This window comes from Aspergillus aculeatus (assembly GCF_001890905.1).
Source record: "Aspergillus aculeatus ATCC 16872 unplaced genomic scaffold ASPACscaffold_2, whole genome shotgun sequence".
NCBI lineage: Eukaryota > Fungi > Ascomycota > Eurotiomycetes > Eurotiales > Aspergillaceae > Aspergillus > Aspergillus aculeatus.
Window position 1 is genome coordinate 2802231 of NW_017962977.1, and position 22736 is coordinate 2824966.

Genomic DNA, 22736 nt, shown 5'->3' on the forward strand with positions numbered 1-22736 from the left:
TCGACTCCGAACTACCCCCCCCCCCTTCCCCATCGAGTTCCACGACGATGCTAGATCATCAGTGAGCCTCCCTTCCCCTTTAGTCCCTTGGTGATTCGCCGTGGCGCTGGTGGTGGGAACCGCCAAAAGAGAACAAAAAAAAGGTTCTAGATGGTCAATCAGAGGCCAATCACATCTCCAAAACACGCTCTTGGCCGCCATAAGGCTGGCTACTACTAGGTAGCTACTCCTAGACACTTGCCAATTATTCCATGTTATATGCATTGGTTGGTTGATCGAGATCACAGTTGTTTCTCATTGGCTCGATTGCGGTCGCCATTTGAGATCGCCAATACCGTGGAAGTTCCAGTTTGCTCCTCTGACCTCCCTTCTTCCCTGAGCCCGCCGGGCCGAGAGAAGCCGTTTGGTCCAAGATTGAAGCTCGACAGTGCGTGGCCACACCGGTCTAGTGCACTTACTGTACTCGAGTAGCTCGCAATTGACAGGGCGTTTCATTCAACATGCAAATCGGAGATTTATTTCCTGGGCACTAGCCATTAGGGGTCATCACTCGTCCGATGCGCGCCAAACACATGTACTGCATGTCTACTCCGTAGCATCATCCGCAAGGCGACCGCGGCTGCTTAGTCTAACGCGGCTTCGGATCCCATGCAAGTTGACACCAGATGCAAATTAATAGTCTTGAGTCCTAAGGTCTTGAGGTCTTGCAGTCTTGTCCCTCGGGTCAATAAGTCGCCGATGAATGGGGACAAAAGCGGGGATAACTCATGCATCTTCTTCCACTACATAGGTAGTTACTCGTACATGCATACATGTCCCCATTTGAGTGCAGGAGACCGAGATCTGTTTTGGGAATTGCATTAGTATCCGACGATTAAGGCATCGATATTCGACCCGAGGCAGGCGAGCGAGATAACCTCGCTATACTATGGGCTGGAATTTGGTTCCGAGGAGCGGACAGAACCACCTTTGCTGGAGACTGCTGCGAGTCATACGCACCTGTCCAATAGACAAAAAATGACATGTGAGGTGGAATAGCTACTATTCAGGCAGTAGATAGAAAGTATGCGTAGTGGGGACACCATGCTGGGTGGAGTTTATATGGGTTAGTCTCCCGCTGGGAAAAGAGTATGCGGAAGATACGGATATGTAGGCTGGGATCCAGAAGGCTAACAACATCATGAGACGCATACCATTTCGACGCCTTGGCTTGAATTGGGGCTGATGGGCAGCAATGCAAAGCAGAGAAACCGGTCAGCATCTTTTCGCCTAGCCTCAGGCCAGAAGCCACTCTCCTCACCTTTTTCACAGATTGATTGCACCTTCACTGTTTTCATCCATGACTGGCCACCCTTCTCCTCATCTCCCCTTTTTTACTTTTCTTGTCACACGGGTGGTGGTCTTTCTCGCTTTTTTTGTTCCTCTCCGACAACAATACTCTCAATTGTCTTTCGCCCATCGCGCACCAGAGTAAAAAAAAAGGAAGCCTTCTGGGAAATGCGGGGTATTGATTGACCCGTCACGCATTGAAAGCCCATCTAACCAATGAATACTGGCATGTGCTGATGACAATTGAGAAAGTTTCAAGGCAGGTTTCTATTTGAACTGGAGAGAGCATGAAAAAAGGTATCTCAGCCAGTGAGTCTACCAAGCTTAGGTAGACCAATCCTTAAATAGTATGTGCATAGTACTATATAGCTAGGAATATCAGTCTCAGTTATCGATGGTTGAGTAATACCAGTGAAGTTGTGCATAAATCCACACTCCTCTCTATCAATTTAAACTCCGGCTGAAGAGCCAGCCAATAAGCGATGCTGTTTGAGGTTGAGGCCCTGGTAAGCAAATAAGTTATCTCCGGAGAGGAGGGGGGGGGATGCAGTGGGATGGATGTCCCCTGGCCTGTCTAACCAGTAACCACTAGTCGCTAGTCTATTTTTGTAATCCAAATCTCCTCTCAGTCACGGTCTCACCCGCTTCCAATAACTTCTCAACCATACGACGACGAGGCTGGGATCCAGGATCATATCTCAGCAACGACTCGCCTACTAGTACGAACTAGTTTGCACAACCATGAAAATTACTGGAGTGGGGTTAGTGTCATTTACCCGCTCTCCCGCCGCCCACCGCCGTTATTCGGTCCTGCATCACTGCTCGCAAGCCCCTCCGTCGCAACCCTCTCTCCATTTTGAACCTCCCAATTCCCTGACTGGGACTAGTAACAATCACGAATCCTAGTGGGCAATTCGACACCAACTGACTCCTCCTTCTCCTCCTCCCCCCCCATCTCCATGTTGACTTCGGCTAACTCATGCATCTGAAGGGGCGGCAGGGATGGGAAGGTAACGGTATCCTACCTATCTTCGCCTCGCGGGATTAACCTGCAATTTCCGAAGCGGACGGACAACTCCCGAAAGAGATAAGAGGGCGGTAACAGCACGCAGATGGTAGGTAAGAAAACACACACACACACACACACACATGATGAATCTCGCCTGCGACGGGAGAACAGCACAAACACAGGGTAGACTGGGAACCAGCGACCTGGTACCTGGGGTTTTCATGCCGGAAGCGCTTACGACCTGCTAGCAGTGACTAGCTACTAGGTTAACCACTAATTGATAGTGACTAACTAGTTCACTGCTAAGTATACCTTAAGCTGTCAGCTGAACGACGTCAGTGTTTCTTCCTCCTTGGACATAACACGTCAGGAGTTTTGTGTACCTCGTAGCTATTGACTAGTGAGTCTGTCCGGAGTCGCTGTAGTCAAAACCTACTCCCTTGTTGTCATCCGTCTCGTTCTCGCCTATCGACCGAACCATGCTACTACTGTTCTGCAATCCCTGCAGTCCACATAGACAGTAGCCAGCTACAGCTACGCTACGCCTTCCCCCTCTTTATCGTGCCATCCGGGTGAGATGAGTATGAAACCGCCGCCCTTTCTGACAGACGACAGGAATAAGGCGCGACCAAGCAGAATTCGATCCATCAACCTGTCATATCCCAAAGGGGAGGAAAAGCTTCCCTTCCCATAATCTCCTCGTATTTTTAATTCTGCTTGCTTCCCGTACCGCTCTTGTGTCATTCTAGGCTCCCCTCGTCTACCTAGTCTGATCAATACTGACTGCTTTGCACCATTCCAGAGCATAGAATTTCAATATTTGTTCCACTGCTATCGTTGCTCCCCTCCTTATCTCGGAAAAGATGGATATAGGTGAAATAAGGTTAGGCGAAAAAGGAAAATCGCCAAGAATGGTGTCTATGGTAATTACTACCTACCTACTGCCCCCACTCCCCACCCTCTTTCCCTTCATCTGGTATATCCCAGCAAACCAAACAACTTAAAACCAGAGGTAGTCAGCCTCATCAAGTTAGCTTCGGACGGTCTAGTTATCTGCTGCAGCTATTAGTAAAACGTACCGGGCATGTTTGAGATAATTCACGTTCGTCCCGTGTGAGCTTTCACTTCCCACCAGAAGATCGGCAGGCCCGGCGTCACCGTGGCCTGCAGCTAGCGTATATGGAGTTCCGCGTTTTTCATTGTTGACGGATACTCTCAGTAAGGTTTGGTGGAGAGAGAAGGGAGGAGAGGAGGGGAGACAGAGCTGCCACACTGCATGCACTGTAACTGTGGCACTCGGGACTGGATAACCCTATGTCAGGAAGGAGATGGGCGGTGGGGGGGAGGGAGGGGACGGGGAAGGGCAGGTGGAGTCTTCCTTGAGTACTCGTATCTCTTCTTCTTCTTCTGTACGGAGTATGTGGGCTTGCGATATGCGGATCACTTTTTTTACGAAGAGTAGTAGTACTGTTACCGCCGCACATCGTTCGAACTTTAAAAAGCTAAGCTAACATTGAGGTTAGGGTAGAGGCTGAAATGTATCCTATCCATTTTGTACCCGCTACGTACTAGACACAGTAACTTGTAGATCTCGTTGTCCAGAGAAAAGTTACTATGTACTCCATACTGTACCTCCCATTTTAAATAGATTTCAACTGCGTCTACGGAGTGTAGTACCAGATGAGGGCACCACCTACGTCGACCAGGGTCCTCTAGATTATTTTTTTTATTGGGAAGAACACCACGGAAGTTTTGGGCTTAATTAAGTTGTATTAAGCTCACGCTCACGCTCACTCTCACCATCAAGTCTCGCGTAGATTTGGCTGATATACCCCCTCCCCCCCCAATCCCTTCTTGGCTGGGGGGGAAACGATTATAAATCCAAGTCACGGAGTTTACTCAAGTTCAGAGGGAAAATCCGGGGCCATAACACATGGAACTATAGCTGTAAGGGTAATTGTTGTGGGCCCTATAACTACTACTAGGTAAGCCAGCCTCTTAGGTCTCGTTCGTGGCGCGTCAATTGGTCCAATCGATGGACGACAGACGAAGCCAAGCTCTGGCGTGACTCGACTAGTATCCTCTCCCGGCAGAGCCGATAACAAGGCGCCACCACAAGTAGGGTACTAACTTACCTTGACAGTAGTGATGACTCGACGCCGCTCGCGAAGGATGGGATGGATGGGATGGATGAGACGGGATGTCTTACTCCTGGAGCCCGTCCATGTCATCCGCCGGAGTTATCCGCTAGCTACCTAGTAGATGGTAGGTAGACACAGCCAACCCTTCACGGATGATCTCACTTGCTGGTTTCCTCGTTTCCATGTCACAGTGATGACGGTTCCAGGTCGCTGTGAGGTTAATCGCCCTTATAGGACTTGGTGATATGGGTTCTCATCTAAGTAGGTAGTAACCTAGCGAGGTCGGGAGCTCATTTCGTTCAATAGTATCCAACCGATTACCTCATGCCATGCCCGCCGGGGATGAATACGAGGGATACTTAATCTATTCCCGCTCACGACCGCAAGTGTGCCCGTTGAGTCAGTCACTACTCCATCGTTTAGTCGGCATCCTAGCTTTGGTGATATTATTATCAGTAACCCCCAGGGATGTCGAAGTATATGTGCCTGTAAGTTACTACGGAGTGAGAACAATTTTGGCAATAACCAGCATAGCCTTTTTACCCGCTGTCGAATGTAGAACCCAGAAACCCTTCCAATTGGATAGTCGATATATACTTCAACACAGTCGGCAATCACCTACTAGTAGTACTAGTGGACCAAGGGCGGGGGGGAAAGACAAGAAGAAAACTCTCCGTCGGCGACATTTGACAGTTTGTCCGATCATGCAACCTCTCTCCCCGCAAGGGAAGAGACAGCACTACTACGACGATTACCAGTAGGTACGGAGTAGGCAAAATCAATAAGGGGGGTGGGATTTGACGACTGCAGGCAGTTATTTGCTGAACCCAACGAAGTAGACGAAAAACTTTATCTATCCAGCGGATGACGATCGGGTTCAGTGCGTTGCAGATTTGAATCTGTGATTGTGATTGTCGATGTAGTGCGGTAGATTCTGTGTATACTGACAGAACTGACCCATTCTCGGCTCAGGGAGTGATCTGGATTGTCGAAGTGGATTCCTTTATCAGTTTAGGTTGGCTGCACATACCAGCTTTCGAGGTGACCAGATGGGGTTTCCCCCTTGGCTCCATCTTCTCTCTTCCCCCCCCCCCCGGCCCCCACACCCATGAATGGCCAAACCTTAAGTCAGCGAGGGAAAGTGGGCGGTTCGCTACTAGACTCTTACTTCAGGAATACATAGCAAGGAGCGCGGCGGTGATGGTCGGTCTTTGTTTCATCGTCGGCCCATCATCCCTTGATATAACCCGCTGTCATTATTGGGGCGAGGGATGGGTGGAGGGGTGGAGGAGGATGAACGAAGGATCCACTAACTTAGAGTGTCGGAGCTGAACTACCTTACCTAGAAACCACACCCCCCCACCACCACTCGCCCCAAAAGCCTCACAAGTCATAACTCATTATACTGGTCAATCCGTTCATTTAATCGTGGGTGGGGATAAAATGTCAGTTCTGGACCATGTGGATTCCGTCCACGCTCATCGGAAAAGGTTTGCTTGATGATGACAAGATAAATTAGAGGATGTGTGTGAGAGAGAAAGAGAAGAACACGCAAGCTCCACAAATAGAGAGCTGCGCGCCTGCAAGCCACAATTTACGCCTCTTTGCTGGTCACTCCGCTGCAAATGGCAATATCGTCAACAGACGACGACGGATAGCTCTTGAATCGCCTCGGGTGTAGGTATAGCTTATTTCCGCTTATCAGACCGAGATGAATAGCCACGGTGGAACCGGGGAAAGGAAGGGGGACGGGGGAAGGGGGTGGTCGACTAGGGCATGGAGAGAGCATGAGAGCTTGTACCGACCCGCTGCTAGGTGGTCCTTGCTCCCTTGTTTTAGGAGGGGTGGGGGAGGGACAACTCAGGCTGTCAGCTTGTCAGGCTAGCTATTCTTTTGACTGACTCATAGAGCGTTCAGAAAGCTCCAGTATCCCGTACAAGGTCCTCACAGGAGCTCGCGTCGCCGGCGAGGGGGGGGGGGGGGGCCAGATGGGTTTGGAAGCCCGCCACGTGGGGAAATAGCACCTTCGGATTCTCCCTTAGCCGACGATAAGTCCCCCCTATGATGCGATGCGATGCGATGATACTGATCGGAGTTAGATGATCGTTGGCGTTTCACCTGGACGGCCTCGAATTAGGACATCATTAGAGCCGCGGTGGTAAGCCGTGGCGTTCTCGTTTGCGATTCTCCCCCCTATCCTAAGATTTACGATAGAACCAATAGTTATCGCCAAAGATATCATCTGTTCATTCTTGGTGGACTGTGAATCATCCCAGTACCGATGACAACTACTGCCTATTCGGGCCAAGTAGCAGTTATTGGGGTTACTAGTAATCCGGACCGAGGGACCAGGGCGGCATCGTAGGAAGAACCATGGCCCACCTCCCGGTTCTCTCATCCGATGAAATCGATGGATGATTGATGATACCTTACCAACCCCTCGAGGGAGAGGGCTGCTCTGGACTAGCTTCAAATATTCCCCATACTTGGCCAGAGGCAGAGAGGGGGAACGAGGATTGTTGCATCGCCGGCTAACATTAACTTATCCCTTGCTGATAATTTCCCGGCTGGTGTTGCCTGGTCTGTCATTAAGTCTTGTGGCAGCAGTTTCCCTCTTTCGGCTGTTCCCCGTATCGCTTCCTGTTCGGTACGCACTGCTGGCGGTCAGTTCCGCTCGAGAACCAGACAGGTAGGTTGCCGGAGGTGCCAGTCATGGAATCTGTTTCCAGCTCGATCGCGGGGAGAGAGATTGGCAGTTGATGAACCTTGGTTTGGGTGTGGATGGTCTGGCACCAGTTTAGATAAATTACATACTTGGTAACTTACTATGTACGGAGTGCGTAGTATCATTATTAAGTTACCGCCAGGATTGAACGAGGACCAGAGGACTACGGGTTTTTGATGTCAGCGAGGGGAAAGTAACGTGGTGTGTCTTGGTACTGTACAGTACACTTCCAGAGCCACCTTGGCCTAGCTTGTTGTTGGTCCACCCCTAAGCATACCAATGTGGTACGGGGCGGTCTGTACCCCGACTTACTGCTGGCTGTATTGGAGTGAGTATGCTGTGATACTTCTCCGGCTCCCATTTATTGTCTGCAGTTATACGATGATCCCCTTAGTTCTATTGAAAATGGATGACATTGTTTTTCACCTCTGCCATTGATCTGTGCAGGGATCTACCAAGACTACCAGAGCACGTTTGTCTGGGTTGTTGGAAGTCTGCGATTTGGAGATTGTTCATATCCAGCAAATATCACCTACCAGGCGAAGCAAGTATGGATGTATCGTAAGGAAGTAAAGTATGGAAAGCATTACATATCGATAAGTAATCTTACGTACTAGATGCGGTCGACAACTCCAATTACTAGTGTCGGTATACAGTATCTGATACTAGTGCTGAAGTCCAGATTGCATCTTCGAATGCAGGCTGCTAAACCATCTGCAGACTAGTGGGTTTGTTCCAAGGCCAGCCTGCGGCCTTAGGCGTGTTTATTGGTCGAGTCTATATACTAGCCTCTCAGCATTCTAAGGCACCGGCGGATCCGGTGGGGATTTTGGTGTTCCCCTCTCTCTCTCTCTCTCTCTCTCTCTCTCTCTCTCACACTCGGTCTCTCCCTGAGTCCCTCCTGGAGTCCTGGTCTTCTCTTTCCACCCAATTCCCAAAATCAACCTAGTCCTGACTGGAGAAAGACCGTTCTGTTTGCAGAAAGAAAAATAGCAACTACGTAGGCACTCTTTCAATTCTTACGTCGTCTTGGTCGCTATCCCACAAATGATCTAGGACATGTGTTCGTTGCTGCTACACTCGTCGCAAAACCGCTTTTGTAAGTGATAATAATAATACTAATCTACGGTAGATACGGACCTCACCACTCACTCAGGCTGCCTTTGGCCCTAGTCTCAAAGGTTGGGTCTCCCAGCGACCTCAGCTTAGGCAAGTGATTTACCCCAGGCATCGCGACAGCGGGCCCCAGTGGACGCCTCCTCGGCCTGTCATTTTAGGGGGATTTCCTAAATTAAAGTGCCCACTGCTTGGTGGGCATAAGGAGACAGCCCACCCGACGGCTTACCTGCGTTGTTCGGTGTGTATATGTGTGGGAATGTACTCCGTAGGTACAGTATCTGCATGTCTGTACGAAGTACTCTGTACTTCGATCATAAGGTATGGGTTTTATCAGACTAATCAGGTCGTCGTTGCCTCGCTGGCTGGGATCACTTATCGGGTTAATATTTTGTTTTATTGTTATTATTATTCTCTGGCTGTCGCTCTTCTGCAGATTCCCTCTCTACCTCCCTCGAAGCTATCTCCCGATCTTCTTCATTGGAGTCTTGGGTGGAAGTATGAGAAACAGTCGATCCAGCGGAGCTACTAGCTATTCTAAGTTACTTTCATTGGGGTTCTTATTGGGGTTCCCTGGTGGGAACCGATGGATATGTAATCAACAGGCCTAGTGACTAGGTACTTTCCAGGTACCGTGAGTGAGGTATGCGGCGTTAAAATACGCGGCGAAAACGAAGAGATGGGGAGGCGAAACATGAGAATTCGCGAGTAGTTTTTTTTTTTTTCTTTCTTTTTTCTTTCCCCAAGGAAAAAAAAGATAATAATAATTCTGAGCTAAATTAAATGCAGACGGGGAGGGGGGGGGGAGGAGAGAGAGAAACAGATGAAAAATAAAATCGACTGAGATGAAATAATAATAAGACTAAATAAATTAGATGGAGAAAAATAAAATATTAAACAGACTACTAATTTACTCCTACTAACTAAATCAACTAAACTAACTAAATGCTAACTTACTACTTACTACTAGGCCAAGCTCTCTCTAATGTTGTTGTTCTGCTTGTACTTGTAGGGAACTGACAGACTGTCAGCTCCTTTCCTTTCCTTTCCTTCGTGGAGCTGCTCCTTTCTACGTAGAGTATTTCTTGCTCTTGACTCCCAACCTCAGATCTCTCTTCTACCTTTTTATCGTCTGGCTTTGCCTCTCTCCAGTCAACCAGGGCTCCTCTTTCAACTTATCCCCACTCCGCTCCCTCCTCCACCCTGGGCCGGTCCGCTTGTACCTGGCGAGAACAGAACTTAAGAATTGCAGCAGCTGCCCTTGTACTACCATCGCGTTGCAACATCGTCCAAATCCAAGAGCCTTTTTGGAAGGGCTCTGTCAAGGAGATCGCTTCTGTGGTTGCTGTTGTCATCGATAATAATTATCATTAGATCCGTTGTTTCCAATACGAAAGGGACACGGCTCGTACTATTATTATTGTTATTATTATCGGCTACTCTGGACTCGGCCACCACCACCACCACCACTACAACTGGGACTATTACTTTACCTCCTCTTCCTTTTCCTCTTCCTCCTGCTTATTATAGTCCAGCCTCAAAGGTTGCTGGCCTGGACTGCTCGCTGCGCTTACCCATTTGATTCATCATCCAGCCTGCGACTTGGCTGTCAAATGACTGGTTTGCCTTTCGCCGCCAATGATTGTTAGCGGCGCTGCAGACTTTCATACTTAATTCGCTGCGACATTCCTGCTATATTCGCCTCCTCAACCTCCTTCCTCGCTTTTCTTCTCTCACTTGCTTTATCTTTGGCTCTTCCCTCCAAGCTCCCCAACTCTCTAACCCACAAAGTCTCCAACCCCGTCTTGTTTCTTGCTGTTTATGTTTAGCCATACCCTGCTCTAATACCTCCTTCTCACTTCTACCTGTCATCCCGTCGATCACTCGCCGCGGTCACATAACTTATCGCGGCCCACACCTCCCGTGACACTTCACGCCGCGGCGAAGATTCGTCCTGCAGCGACCATGGCACCCGGCAGTGGACGCGACTTTAATTGCACTTGGCCAGGCTGCAATAAGGTATCTATTTAGTTCTGCCTGTGGCTCATGCACATTCAACCATGACCTGAGCCAACCGAGTGTACGAACTATACTGACGATCATGCCTAGTCCTTCAACCGCAAATCCGATCTCTGCAGGCACTACCGCATCCACACCAACGAGCGACCTTACCACTGCAATCATGAAGACTGCAAGAAGAGTTTCATCCAGCGAAGTGCCCTGACAGTACATGTTCGGACGCATACTGGCGAAAAGCCCCATTCGTGCGACCATGAAGGATGCGGCAAAGCTTTCTCGGATGTGCGTGGTGCTGATCATTCCCTTTTGCCGGACATCGAAGCTGACCATTCTAGTCATCGAGTCTGGCCCGTCATCGAAGGATCCACACCGGGAAGCGTCCCTATATCTGCCAAGAGCCTACCTGTGAAAGGAGGTACGTACGAACCATAAATGCCGCGAAAGCTAGCCTCTGACCTTCGACAGCTTCTGCCGCAAGACTACATTGACTAAACACCATGAGAAAACACATGGTGCGGCCGCGAGCCGCACGTCATCCGAGGACCCTGCTTCTGACCAGGAGTATCATCCGCCGGTCGCCATCTCTCTGCCGCATGAGCCGTACATTCTTCCACAGGCGCACTTCGGCTTCACGACCACGCTGCCGCCGCACCACAATTATTACCCGCACCAGAACGTACAGATCACGTCCGTGCCTATCCATGAGCAGTCCCCGGTGGTTGCCACCAGCGTGCCGGTCACGTTGTCGGCTGACATTCCTCATGTACAGCAGCCATACATGCACTACGTCCCGCAGCACCCACACGCGCAACAGCAGCACCAGCAGCACCAGCAGCAACAGCAGCGTTACGATTACCCACGACATGGATACATCCAACCAGAGTACCAGCAGCCCTACACTCAGGCCCCAGTCGTTGAGTCTACCCCTGTGACGGCAACTTTCCAGGCGTCACACCATGATGAATACAAGCACACTCGGTTTCTGAGCCAGCCTGAGGGAACTGACTGGGGGTTCCTCGGTGTTGGCTGAGAGGATGTCGTTCAAATAAATCCTAGCCGCTCACTGGATGATGTGAATGCTCGTTTCTTCGGTTAGCCCGGTGCATCACTTTGCAATCGGCAAAATCGATAGTGTTGAGGACCGACTGCCGAGCTTTTCGAGATATCAGGCTCACTCCACCCTTCATACAAAGACGTCCACGACTGTTGTCACGAGTTCCTATTTTTGGTCTCTTTCTTTGGTCTCGTAACTTAGCATTTTACAGTTTAGCCTATCGTTGCAAATCAAGTTTGATCTTAATGGGAGGGAGTTTGCCGTCACACGGGCTTTGAGGAGGCCTTCTGTCGTACTTTTGTTCTTTTCTTGATACCTTGCTGCGAACTCTGAGAGTGTTATCATTTGTTTTCCGGCATGGCCTGGTTTCTGCCCTGATGCCCGATGGCGAGCAATTGCCGCCGAAAGAGGAGTGGGAGAGGAGGAGGAGGATTGCCACCGATTTGGAAATGTGGCTGCATGTACATATTTTGGAAGAATTGCTTAACTCCCCACATGGCCTGTCCCTTGGAGCTAGAGTGTGGTGACGAGGCGGCGCACGACGGACGCCCAGTGGTAAGGTAGGTCTTTCGGACGATCGGTCGATGTCGGTAGCTTGAATTGGTAGGGGTAATATGAGTTCACGGTATGAATCGCCGTGTAGCGCCGAGAAGGCAACGAAGGCTGCACGATGTGGTGATACCCCTGGTTGAGTGGTCACAGCCTTTTTCTGCGGCGGTGCCGTTAGTCTGTAGCTGTCTGCAGCTGTACTGTCACTACTGTGCAACCCACGTCAGCCAAGGATCGACGGGATGCTGAAACGGCTGGCGGGCTTCGGGGCTCCACCAGATGGTGTCCGGAGGGCCTCCGTAGTAGTAGCTAGCGAAATAGATAGGACGGCTATGCGGGAAATCGGCGATTCGGGAGAGAGAGAGAGAAAGAAAATGCCGCCCGCCCTTTTTCTTTTTTTTCTTTTTTCTTTTTTTCTTTTTGTTTATTTGGTAGTCGCATATACCTCAACAACCGCGACAGACTCAGTTGGTTAGTTGGGACTTGACCACACCACACCGCACCACACCACTTACCGTTCAACTTCCCACGATGTATAGAAGCCCAGCACTAAGCCTGGGGTCCCGTCCCGTCAGTTGTCAGATGTTCCCCCCCCCCCCCCCCTTCCTCGGGGAATTCTGGTAGAGATGTCATGTTTCAATAACCGAAGGACAATAACGCCAGCCAGCGCCACAAGCCCATCGTGGGAACACACCCACCCGTGGCGAGCGCCTCTCCCGATCGGACCTTATACCGAGATACTATGCAATATGCTCTCTCTCACCATTCCCCGTCCCGTCATGACATCTCACCCCCGCCTCCGATTTGTCTATTGTTTCTATCGTTTATGTATCTGGCTCACGATCTACACCTATCTACTACCTATCCACTAAATCCAACCCATTGATTAACCTATTGATCCACCCCCATCATCGACATCAAATAACGTTCCAGGACCCTCACTAAGGCGGCAAAGCCCAACAAAATCAATCGCATGTGAAAGACGAAAGTGATATCCATCCAAGATGGATCATAAAACAAGGTGGTGCTGTACAGTAGTGACCAGGGATATTCTTGACAAGGGGAAGCTACCACCTACTGTACCGTAGACTACTGTATTAACAACCTATCTACCCCTATCTAGCTATCGTGCTTTTCCGCGGCGTCTATCAATCTATCTCAGTCGAGTGGTAGTGGTAGGGGTAAACCCGAGCCTATCAGAACAGCCATGGAAACTAAGTCCGGACGATAGATCATAGGCCCAGTCCTTCAGGATCATCCTCGGGGACGGATTCGTGCACGGATTTGTCGACCGAAAAGGAGAGTGAGTACCTAGTAGTCTAGTCCAAAACCAACCCTAGTCTGGCGTCTAGCACCTCGAGCCAAGTAGGCGGAGAAATCCTGATTTTCATTTCAGGGAGCAAGAATGCTTCTGAACCAGTGGGATGTAGTTTCCGCGTGGGAGTCGACGCACCAGAAAACAGGATTCAATTTGGGGGGTTGATCTTTACCCCTTTCTTGTACAGTTGGTCTGGGGGCCGAGAGGGGAGGGGGGAGAGGGTGCCCGTGGTGCCCGTGGTTTGGTTGTGGTTGGGGTTTTTGGGAGAGAGGAGGGCCGGTCCGAGACTAGGGTCACTTCCACTTCACTTCACTTCATTCGTGGGTTCTGATTGAATGTGGTCTTCTGGGCCGAAGAATGAAGATCAGAGATCGTACATAGTATGGGTGTAGAGAGAGGGATTGTCGCAGCGTATGGCATAAGGTAATTACACTGAGTACACAGTACATCGTTCTCCAGAGTTTACGGGTGAAGTGAATGATGACGATGATGCGATGCCTATGCTAATGGCAGGGATTGTTCTTAGTCGCTGGACTGTACGGATACTCTAGCTAGTTGGCCAGAGGATGCAAGTCAGTTAGTTAATTGAGCCAATCCCACCATCGTCACTGGCTAGCTTCGTCTCTCCGATGTTTAAATGAAACTAACCTCCTCCTCCTCCTCCTTCTTTTACTGCTGGTGCTGCTATCTAGGCATGCGATAAGTGAATTAGTCGCAGGCTTGCAGCACCTCTTGCATCCCGGGGCAGCCGCCGCCGCCACAACTCAACTGTAGCACCTCACCTACCTCAAATTGAACAATTGCCAATTCCATCATCCATTAGCGTGATGCGGTGTGCCCTATTGCACTGCACTGCACTCTTGCTTTATTGCGGGATAAGTAACGTAACTTGAGCTACAGCAGCTGTACTGTACTGGTCACTCTCTCCACCCCCCCCCCCTCCGGGCCCCCTCTTGGGTCTCTCCTTGGCTACGGTTGGAACCTGGAAGGGAACTAGAACCCTGTATCAACAACACAAAAGTGACAGATAGACCCAAGTCAACCCCATTGCATAGGTGTAGGTTCTAGGCCTACCTACCCTCTTTATTCTCTGGAGTCCTCCACGGTTCGTATTTTTCCTGGGGCAAAGAACTTGGATCGTGTCGGGACACATCTAGACTCCAGGATCGTGTTGATGAAAATCGATAGAGCGAGAGAAAGAGGGGAGGGAGGGAGTTAGTCTGGGTGACTGGGCCTAGAAGGCTAGCTTGACTTCCAAGTTAGTTGTAAATAAGATGGTCCGGTAAACTTGACCAATGCCTCGGGGAGTTACGTGGAAAGTTCTTGGTATTTGCAGCCGACTGCCACTCGTGTTCTAACCTGTTGTTACGAATTGGTCTGGGAATTTTTGGTTGCGTCTGTGGAAGGGAGGGGGGGGAAGGATGGATGGACGGATGCGGGGAAATTGAAACAGTGGACGGATGGAATAGCCGATGGGTATCGCATCGGGCGATGAGCGATGCGATGCGGCGCAGATGCGATGATGATGGTGGTGGTTTTTCCCTCCTTCTCCACTTCGTGAGACAGCTAATCTCTTCGTCATGGTTGGGAATCGGGAGCTGTTCGAACTAGCTCACTCTGTAAGTGAAGCTGTTGATGCCTTATGCCCTGTTCTGAGGCCTAAGGATTCCACTAAATTCTCGAGGCTGTCAGATCGGTTGTCACTTGTCAGTCTGTCAGTGTCGCCATGTGATCCCGAATAACATGACGCATATGTCAGTCGAAGTGCCAAGCTAGCCGTTTTGGACTTCTCATCTCTCATCTCCCTCCAGTTCAGATTCCAATTTCGAACTACAGTACCTAGTTACGAACAGTCTTCCATATTCACAATGGAGTTTGTCGAGCAGACGACGTCTGCTAAGTACAAACGATACCTACCTACCAATACCCGTACCACATATTGATTGCGGTGCCAGCTGATTCACTATCACACAGGCCCAGACTTTTCAAGTGTTGTTTGCCGCAGAGTGTTGTCAATAGAAGGCGTTCCGTCGCTATCGATTACCATGGACCCTCGCCAATATCAAGCTTCCTTCTCCTCCGTCTCACGTATCTATTTTCATCCCGTGTTTGCTGTCCCATCATCCTTTTCTACCCTCCTGGTGTCCGCAGGCCGCCATGGAGCTGTGTTGTGATAATCAGGCAACGAGAGTAGGAGTGGTGTAGCCTCGGCCCAAGCCTTCCCGATCGAGATATACGAGCCAAAGGTAATCGCCCTAGGCCTCCATAGTCTTCCGCAGTTCGTGTATTGCTCCGGCACGGCAGAGCTATATCATTGGAGTTTGCCGGGGAGAAGGGGAAGGACAAGGCAAAGGCAAAGGCAAAGGAGATGTGATGAAGTGATAAGAAGGGGGTCGCGTTGCAGATGTTTGTGGGTTGAAGGTGGTTGTTGACTCCGGTACAGCCCGCCTGTTCTGACTTCCCGCCTCGCTTGGAAAGAATCGGGGCTGTGGTCAGAGACAAGATGGGAATTAATTTACTGGGTGACTACTATCTACCAACTCTTCTGATAGTTCAGGTGCGGACTACCCCCGTCGTCTATCTGTACATGGCGATGGAGATGGAGATGTTACATGTCGCATGTCAATGTCTCACTCATATCCGCCGCCATCCTTGCACAGTGCGTGCATGCATCCATCTCACAGGGGCTTGTACTGTATACTATACTCCTCCTTCGGTTTCCCCGCCTTAACCATCCCAGCCCCAAAATAAGCAAATCAGATTGGAGACCTCCGATCACACAGTATCCTCCTGTCGCAGTATGGTTATGATCATGTTTGCCTAATCCCATCGAGGCGATCGGAGAAGATGGTGCTGCTGCTGCTGCTAGCTGCCTGAAGACCATCATGATGGGAAATTGGGTTGAGGTGTTGATATGTACATACTCCGTACAGGATGTAATAATGGTCGATGCTATGGCGATGGGCGAGGAAGAGAAAAGTACCATGCATCATACCATTCCCGTTGTTGCCTGCCCCCTTGTCTATCGGCAGCAGCAGCAGCAGCACGACTGGGTGAATTGCTCTGCGAACAGCTGTTGTGTGACGATTGAATCTGTCTGTCTCTGCCTCTTTCTTGTGCTCAGCATGTATCGAGTACCTCTAAAGCATCTCCCAATGTACCGTTTCCCCGTGTTCAGTCGCAACCCTGTTGCCAAATACTCAGTAATCACTGCTGCGTGTAGAAACAATACAGTGTGAACTAAAAGACAGGGAAAGAGTTTCAGATCCTACTGCGGATTCACAATACAATCAAATACTCGAATCTGTTGCTTCCGGCGCACCCCTAAATCGACCATCCACCCTCACCACCAACAGAGCAGCCATCAACAACAATTCCAACAGCGACTGCCCTAAAGTACAGTACTGTACATACTTCCTCCCAAAAAGGCAAAAGGCCAAAAGCCCCAGGGATGACGCCCACAACGCCCACAACGCCCGCCCCCGCGCGCCTCTTCTGATCCATCATTTTCAGCTCGATTTGAACTTGACCCTTTTTGTGACTCTAGACCTGGACTTTGGCGTTTGCGTATTCTTACTTTCACATCCCGCCACTGAATTCACTCTATTGCGCAGCCATCTTAACTCAAAGTTCGTCTTTCTCCGCGGAGAACAAGGGTCACCATTTTCCCAATTGGAATGCCCCAAGGGACTGAGTTTACAGAGGTTAGTGATGGCTTGAGGGGACATGCGCTACTTTCTCCTGAAGTACAGTAAGTAGTATACTATACCCCACGAGATCCGAATGCACAAAGAATATCACCCAGCTAGGAGGAACTCAATTCGAACCGAGTGGTAAGTGAACACTATACTACACTCAAGACGACCCTTGACATTGACATTGACTTTGCGTGAAGGTTCAAGAACTACCTACGGTCTCCTGACTTCCTCACTAGAGGATGGTGATGGTGGCTCCCCTTCCGGCATCTCACTCCCGCTTACTGTTGCACAAAGGGGGCGGACGGATGATTCTGGGGTTACGCAGACCCTGGGGTAGAAGTTGTCGAATCACGCAGAAAAGAACCCCTGGGCCCTGGGCCCTGGGCCTTAAGAGACGGTGGTGGTGAGGGGAGTTTTCTGCAGGATTGTTCCACGAGCCTCATGGTTCGGGCGTTTGAAGTTTGATCTCGAGATCATTGATGGGATGGCGGGGGTTGTGGTGGATATCTTCCGAGTCTTTGTAGTGGGTTGATGGTGGTGGTGTTGGTTGTCGCTGGACTGTAGGTGTGGACTCTTCCCATACCCATAAGGACGATGTTGATACCAAGAGATGAACTTAGATGTAGATATAGATACTGTAACTTTCCTCTCCCTGAATTGCCCTGTCTCTGGATCGCGGGGTCTAAGTATCTCCTAGACCTTCTTCAGATCAATCATATCTATCATCGATATCGAAAACAACAACAACAAATCCACAGGACTACAGCCCCAAGCACCACGCAAAGGAAGTAAGCTTACCCTTAGCCCTTGTCCTCCTCACAAGCATTCAATATCAACCACCCACTAACCCTACCAGCCCATCAACATATTGTCCCGTACCTATCCAGCTAATATCCACCGGAGCCCATCTCCAAAGTTTCATAAATCCCATCACCATCGCACAAAACCACCGCACCCAAACGGCCCCCACAAAGTCAAACGTTACCACTCCACCAACCCCGACATAGAAACACCATATCCACCCAGTACCCATGCCACTTCTCTCTCCCCTTCTCCCTCTCCGCCGCAGACAGAGAAGACAGAATTCCAAAGATGACCTGAGAACTGTATCACCATCGGAACGTATCCCTCATCCCTCAGCACCGCATCACCACCAAAGGTCAGGTCAGAAGACACGCGCGACTCGGTGGAAAATGGCAATGGACGAGCCATCAACGAACGTGTCGTACCATCTCCGTCCATTACCCATCCACAATAACCACCGAAATCCAAGACAGCGAAAGCGAGAGCTACACAAAGCAACAACATAAATACCACCAGCACCAGCACCAGCACCACTCCCTCTCACCTACCTCTCCATCGAGCCCCAGAAACCAAACAACAGGAACAACCCCCAAGTCCCTTAGCTGTATCTTTTCAAGGAAGACCCGAGACCCGAGAAAAGATCAGAATGCGGTTCATCATCCCCCTCACCCTCCTGCTGACCTCGCTGGCGCTCGCGGCGCCAACCGCCGACGCCGACGCCGACGCCGAAGCTGATACCGCTGATGCAGCGGCGGTGGTGGACGACGTGTCCGCCCCGGCACCCGCGGACGAGGCCAACACCCAGTGGTGTCGGCGCGGGTATGACCAGTGCATGAACAATTGTCATCGGAATCATGGGGGGCAGCGGTGTTATCATGTATGTTCTCTTCTTTCACCCGGGGTTGTTTGAGGGTTGGGTTTGGGGTGTGGGGGGAGGGGAAGAGGGACGGGGACGGGGACGGGGACGGGGGAAAGGTGTTATAAGGGTGGAAGATTTGCTGATGATTTCTCCCACGAGTACCACCCCTTGTGGTGGCTGCGGGGGTTTTATGACTAGGCTTGTTGGGTGCATTACTGCCAGTGATTGCGGTGCCGCTTGCTGGGAGGGAGGGAGAAGATTGGGGGTGAGGGTCGAGGCGGAGGTTCGGAGGAGAACGTCTCACTGGAACACCGCAGGGGAGGTTGTGGCTGGTGTGGAAGTCATGGGGGACAGAGCTTCTATTATTGTTGACGTCAACTGAAGGATCCTGGAATATCCAACTACTGTCATTCATTATATATATCTAACCTACCACAAGAGAAATTGCGCAATCACCTCTCTAGTTGAGCCCTTTCTTAAGCTGACTACTGGCAATCTACATTACAAACGAGTTCACTAACCCAATCACATCCACAATTACCATCACTACGCCCGCCAGTAGGAACCGCGGGCAAAAGATGGCGAACAACATCAGATGCCGTCGGAGAAGACACGCCCAGATGGCCGTGGCGGCGGCCCAGAGGGTGTAAACAGTACCATGTGCGAGGATCATCTGGGCGCGGGCTGCCGTGCTCTCTCGCGAAGGAGACGCGCCAAAAGGGGTGAAGAAGAACGGAACAGCGCACGCCGCCAGAATCGGCCCCGCGAACGTATTCATCCCGACCAGCAGTGGGGACCACGGATACACCACGTCCCGAAAGCCAGTGTACGCGGCTTTCCACTGAATGGAGGCAAAGGTGGCGTTGTGGCCGGTCGTGAAGAAGTAGAATGAGCCCAGGAGAGCGGCGATGGTGGGTCCGACGACTCGGTGGCTTGTAGTGCGTGGGAGCAGGAGGAGTTGGGAGTAGAGGCATGCAAGCAGAACACCGCTGGTGGGGGGACTCACCAGGATACATACTAGCAAGATGGCTGCGGTGAGAATGTATGATTTGTCATGGTGATGAGCGGACAGCAAGACGGATCCGAGCCCACATGAGCTGACGAGCAGCACGATTCGAGCGATTACTATGCATATAGTCTTGGAGGTGTAGTCTGTGATGATGTTGGGCAGCCAGCCCTGCTCGCTGGCTGTCTGAAGTGTCCAGAACGGAATGTGGAGAAAGAGTGCAGTAATGTAGAGAGTGTTCCAAGTGTGCTTGAATCTGTTTCTCAAGTCCTTGGATGCAGAAAGTATAACGAGGACGGTCAGGAATGGGGCGAGAATACGCCAGGGGATATAGTTCTCGAGTTGGTAGAAGGTGGTCCGGCACGAGGGTAGTTGTTCTTCTCGACACAGGCGGCTATAGGAGGCGAGGCGGGTTAGTAGCAGAAACGCAACGGAAGAGGTTGGGTGGGTGGCCGAGGCCAATGTGCAGATGCCAAAGCTGGAGAGAAAGAACAGCAGGATCTCATCTTCCCAGATGGTGTACGAGTTCGACGCAAAGCCAGCCGCGAGAGCCAGCGGAAACAACGTGGCCTGCAACTTCCCAATGCTGAATCCGGGCTGCCAGCCCCGGCGCACAGCATTGCAGTCAGCCCCTGCGATCAAACCGGTCAGACTGGCTATGGTAGCGCCTAAGATGAGACTCTCGAAGACGTGATATGCAGGGTCTGCATAGACGAAGTGAGCCGCTGCAGCCAAAACACCCACCACGCTCCCAGCCATTGTCGCCTTCGACTTGATTCCCGGCCCATCGAAGCAAGACCCATCAACGAGAGCGCAGACCATTGCAACAACACACAGCAGCAGAATCGCCACCCCCTCGAGCATATTCACGACGTTGAACTGCGCCCAAACCCGTCGGTAGCCCTTTAACATCTCCGCCTGATATACCCTCAGCCCCCTATAAGCCCGCTGCAAGGAGTCCTCATCCCCGAAATCTATATCGCCCTGAACAACATCTCCAAGGCGGACCTCAACACCGCCCTTATGACTCCCATAAAGCCTCGTATACTCGGCATGAAACCGCTCCATCTGTGCAGCAGCTAGCGCATTCGCCCTCACCAACCGTTCCCAGTCTATCTCCTCTTCCTGTTTATCGCATCCTCCCGAGCCGAAAGCAAACACCTCTTCAATAGGCCTCCCAAGGTTATTGAACGGAATCGGCACTCCAAGCAGCAGCGCCAGCGTCGAAACGATATCCACCTGGGGCACCGCTGCTCCCTCCTCACCATTGTAATGATGTTCATCACCACCACCACTGACCCTTCTCCCCACAAACGTCCGAGGTGAATATAACCACACAGCAGCTAGAACCTCCTCCAGTGTCTCCCCGCCATGATTCCCATTTTCATCCATCCCGTGATCCCCCATGACGACTAGAAGTGTCTCCTCGTCAGCATGGTCTAGAGCCGTCACCACCTCGCGCACCACCGCATCCATCTGCTGAAGTTTATCCCGCATGAGCGGATGCGCGGCCCCGAATCGGTGGCCGACGTGGTCGACCCCCAGAAAGTGGCCGATGATCACGTCCCATTCGCAGCGGAGGGTGTCATTGCGCAGGAGGGGAATGAGGTGGGTGGTGACGCCGGTGTCGACGGTGTGGAGGTCTTCGACGACGAAGGAGGGGAAAGGGTGAGAGAGGTGTGGGAGGAAATGGTCCGGGTAGAGTTTGAGCCAGGTGTCGTCGCCGAGGTGGACGAGGCGCCGTTGCTTAGGATTGTGATCGGAGTGTGACTTGGTTTGCGCGGTACTGGATGAGGAAGAGGAAGATGAGGGAAACGAGAGGAGCTGGTCGAGAAGGTTGTCTTCAGTGAGGGCAGAACCAGCGAAGTTGGAGCCGGCTTCAATGAAGGTCGGGAGAGTGCCTGTGGTCAGAGCTTTGAGGCGTTGGAGGGTGGTGGTCGGGGGGTCAGCAAGAAAGGGGATGAGGAGGGCGTTGCGCGGTCTCTCGCTTGCGAGGGTGTGCAGGACGGTGAGGGCACTATGGTATGGCTTTTCTTCGGCTGCTTGGATGGAAGGAGAGTAGGGGATGGTGAAGTCGTAGCGCAGCGCGTCAATGATCAGAATGACAGCTTTCTTGAAGGTTGGCCGGAGCCAACAACCACCAACATCTCCATGGGCGGGAGGCCAGAGAGCTCTCGGAGGCTCATCGCAGGTGCTTCTGGCCTCCAGGATCTGGCGAGTCAGCAGAAAACCTTTGGTGAAGAAGTAGAGGCCTGCCAGACGCACGAAACTGGAAAGGTCCAGCCACGACGGGTTAGCAGCTTTTCAGCATCGGAGATGAAGTTGGTCAGGGAGTCCCGGTGCCCCTCCCAGAACTTACCAGACCCAAAGGAAGAACAGCGAGAAATGTCTGCGGTGAAAGATGGTTGCTGTCGCCATCCTCCATCAAAGACGCTGTGACTGCATGGTATGGTGCAGGTGTTAGCATGTCCAGGGGAAGTCTGTATCAAGTCAAGTCAGCCAGTCAGTCAGTCAGTCCATCAATCACTTACCGTCAGACAAGGCTGAACCTCGTACGACATGCATGGTACTGGTAAGAAACACCGGAAGTATATGACGGCCAAGTATCAGTGGACGTACCTGTCATATACCAGTCTAGATCTCTAGATGGATCCATCTCTAGCCTGCTGGCTCGCTACCAAAATCACAGCTTCGTATCCCAGGTCATCCTGGAAAATCTTAACCAATTGAGGTAACTTTTGACGAGAACTGTCTTATCGACTTGTCGGTGGAGATTGTGTTTTTGATAGCTAAAACGTTCACCACGGTGGAGTAGAGGATCCACAGCACAGAGTTTCTATCGATGGTAACATGAAGGTAACATGAAGCTAGCCTGAGTTTCTGCTCTTTCAATCTACCTTCCTAATCGGTAGGGCAGGGATCATCAATTCAATACCGCTCGTAAAGAAAGATGCATCAAAAAGAGCTTGCAACTAGCGCAGGGTCAAAGGAAAAGTCTCAGTCAAGCCAACGTGAAAAATACGGGAAAAAAAGAAAAAGAAGAAGAATATGAATATGTACAGTCGCTTTAATTGCAAGAGCAGAAAAAACAAAACATCAACAGGTCATC

General features: G+C 51.0%; 3 protein-coding genes across 3 annotated transcripts; 2 read left to right on the forward strand and 1 right to left on the reverse strand.

Moving 5' to 3' along the window:
• Positions 1–10285: 10285 nt before the first annotated feature.
• Positions 10286–11369, forward strand: ASPACDRAFT_22251 (putative C2H2 finger domain protein; the record flags this gene model as incomplete). The annotated part of the gene is made up of 5 exons (XM_020199101.1): positions 10286–10339; positions 10430–10621; positions 10675–10754; positions 10805–11126; positions 11172–11369. The coding sequence occupies 5 exons, from the start codon at positions 10286–10288 to the stop codon at positions 11367–11369; spliced, it is 846 nt and encodes a 281-aa protein (XP_020060549.1).
• A 7039-nt stretch (positions 11370–18408) lies between these two features.
• Positions 18409–18819, forward strand: ASPACDRAFT_39828 (uncharacterized protein; the record flags this gene model as incomplete). Its single annotated transcript, XM_020200660.1, has 2 exons — positions 18409–18639; positions 18781–18819. 2 exons carry the CDS (start codon positions 18409–18411, stop codon positions 18817–18819), a joined length of 270 nt encoding a protein of 89 aa, XP_020060550.1.
• A 146-nt stretch (positions 18820–18965) lies between these two features.
• ASPACDRAFT_1878849 (GPI ethanolamine phosphate transferase 3) lies at positions 18966–22045 on the reverse strand (the record flags this gene model as incomplete). Its single annotated transcript, XM_020198145.1, has 2 exons — positions 18966–21896; positions 21987–22045. The coding sequence occupies 2 exons, from the start codon at positions 22043–22045 to the stop codon at positions 19118–19120; spliced, it is 2838 nt and encodes a 945-aa protein (XP_020060551.1). The 3' UTR covers positions 18966–19117.
• Positions 22046–22736: the final 691 nt, after the last annotated feature.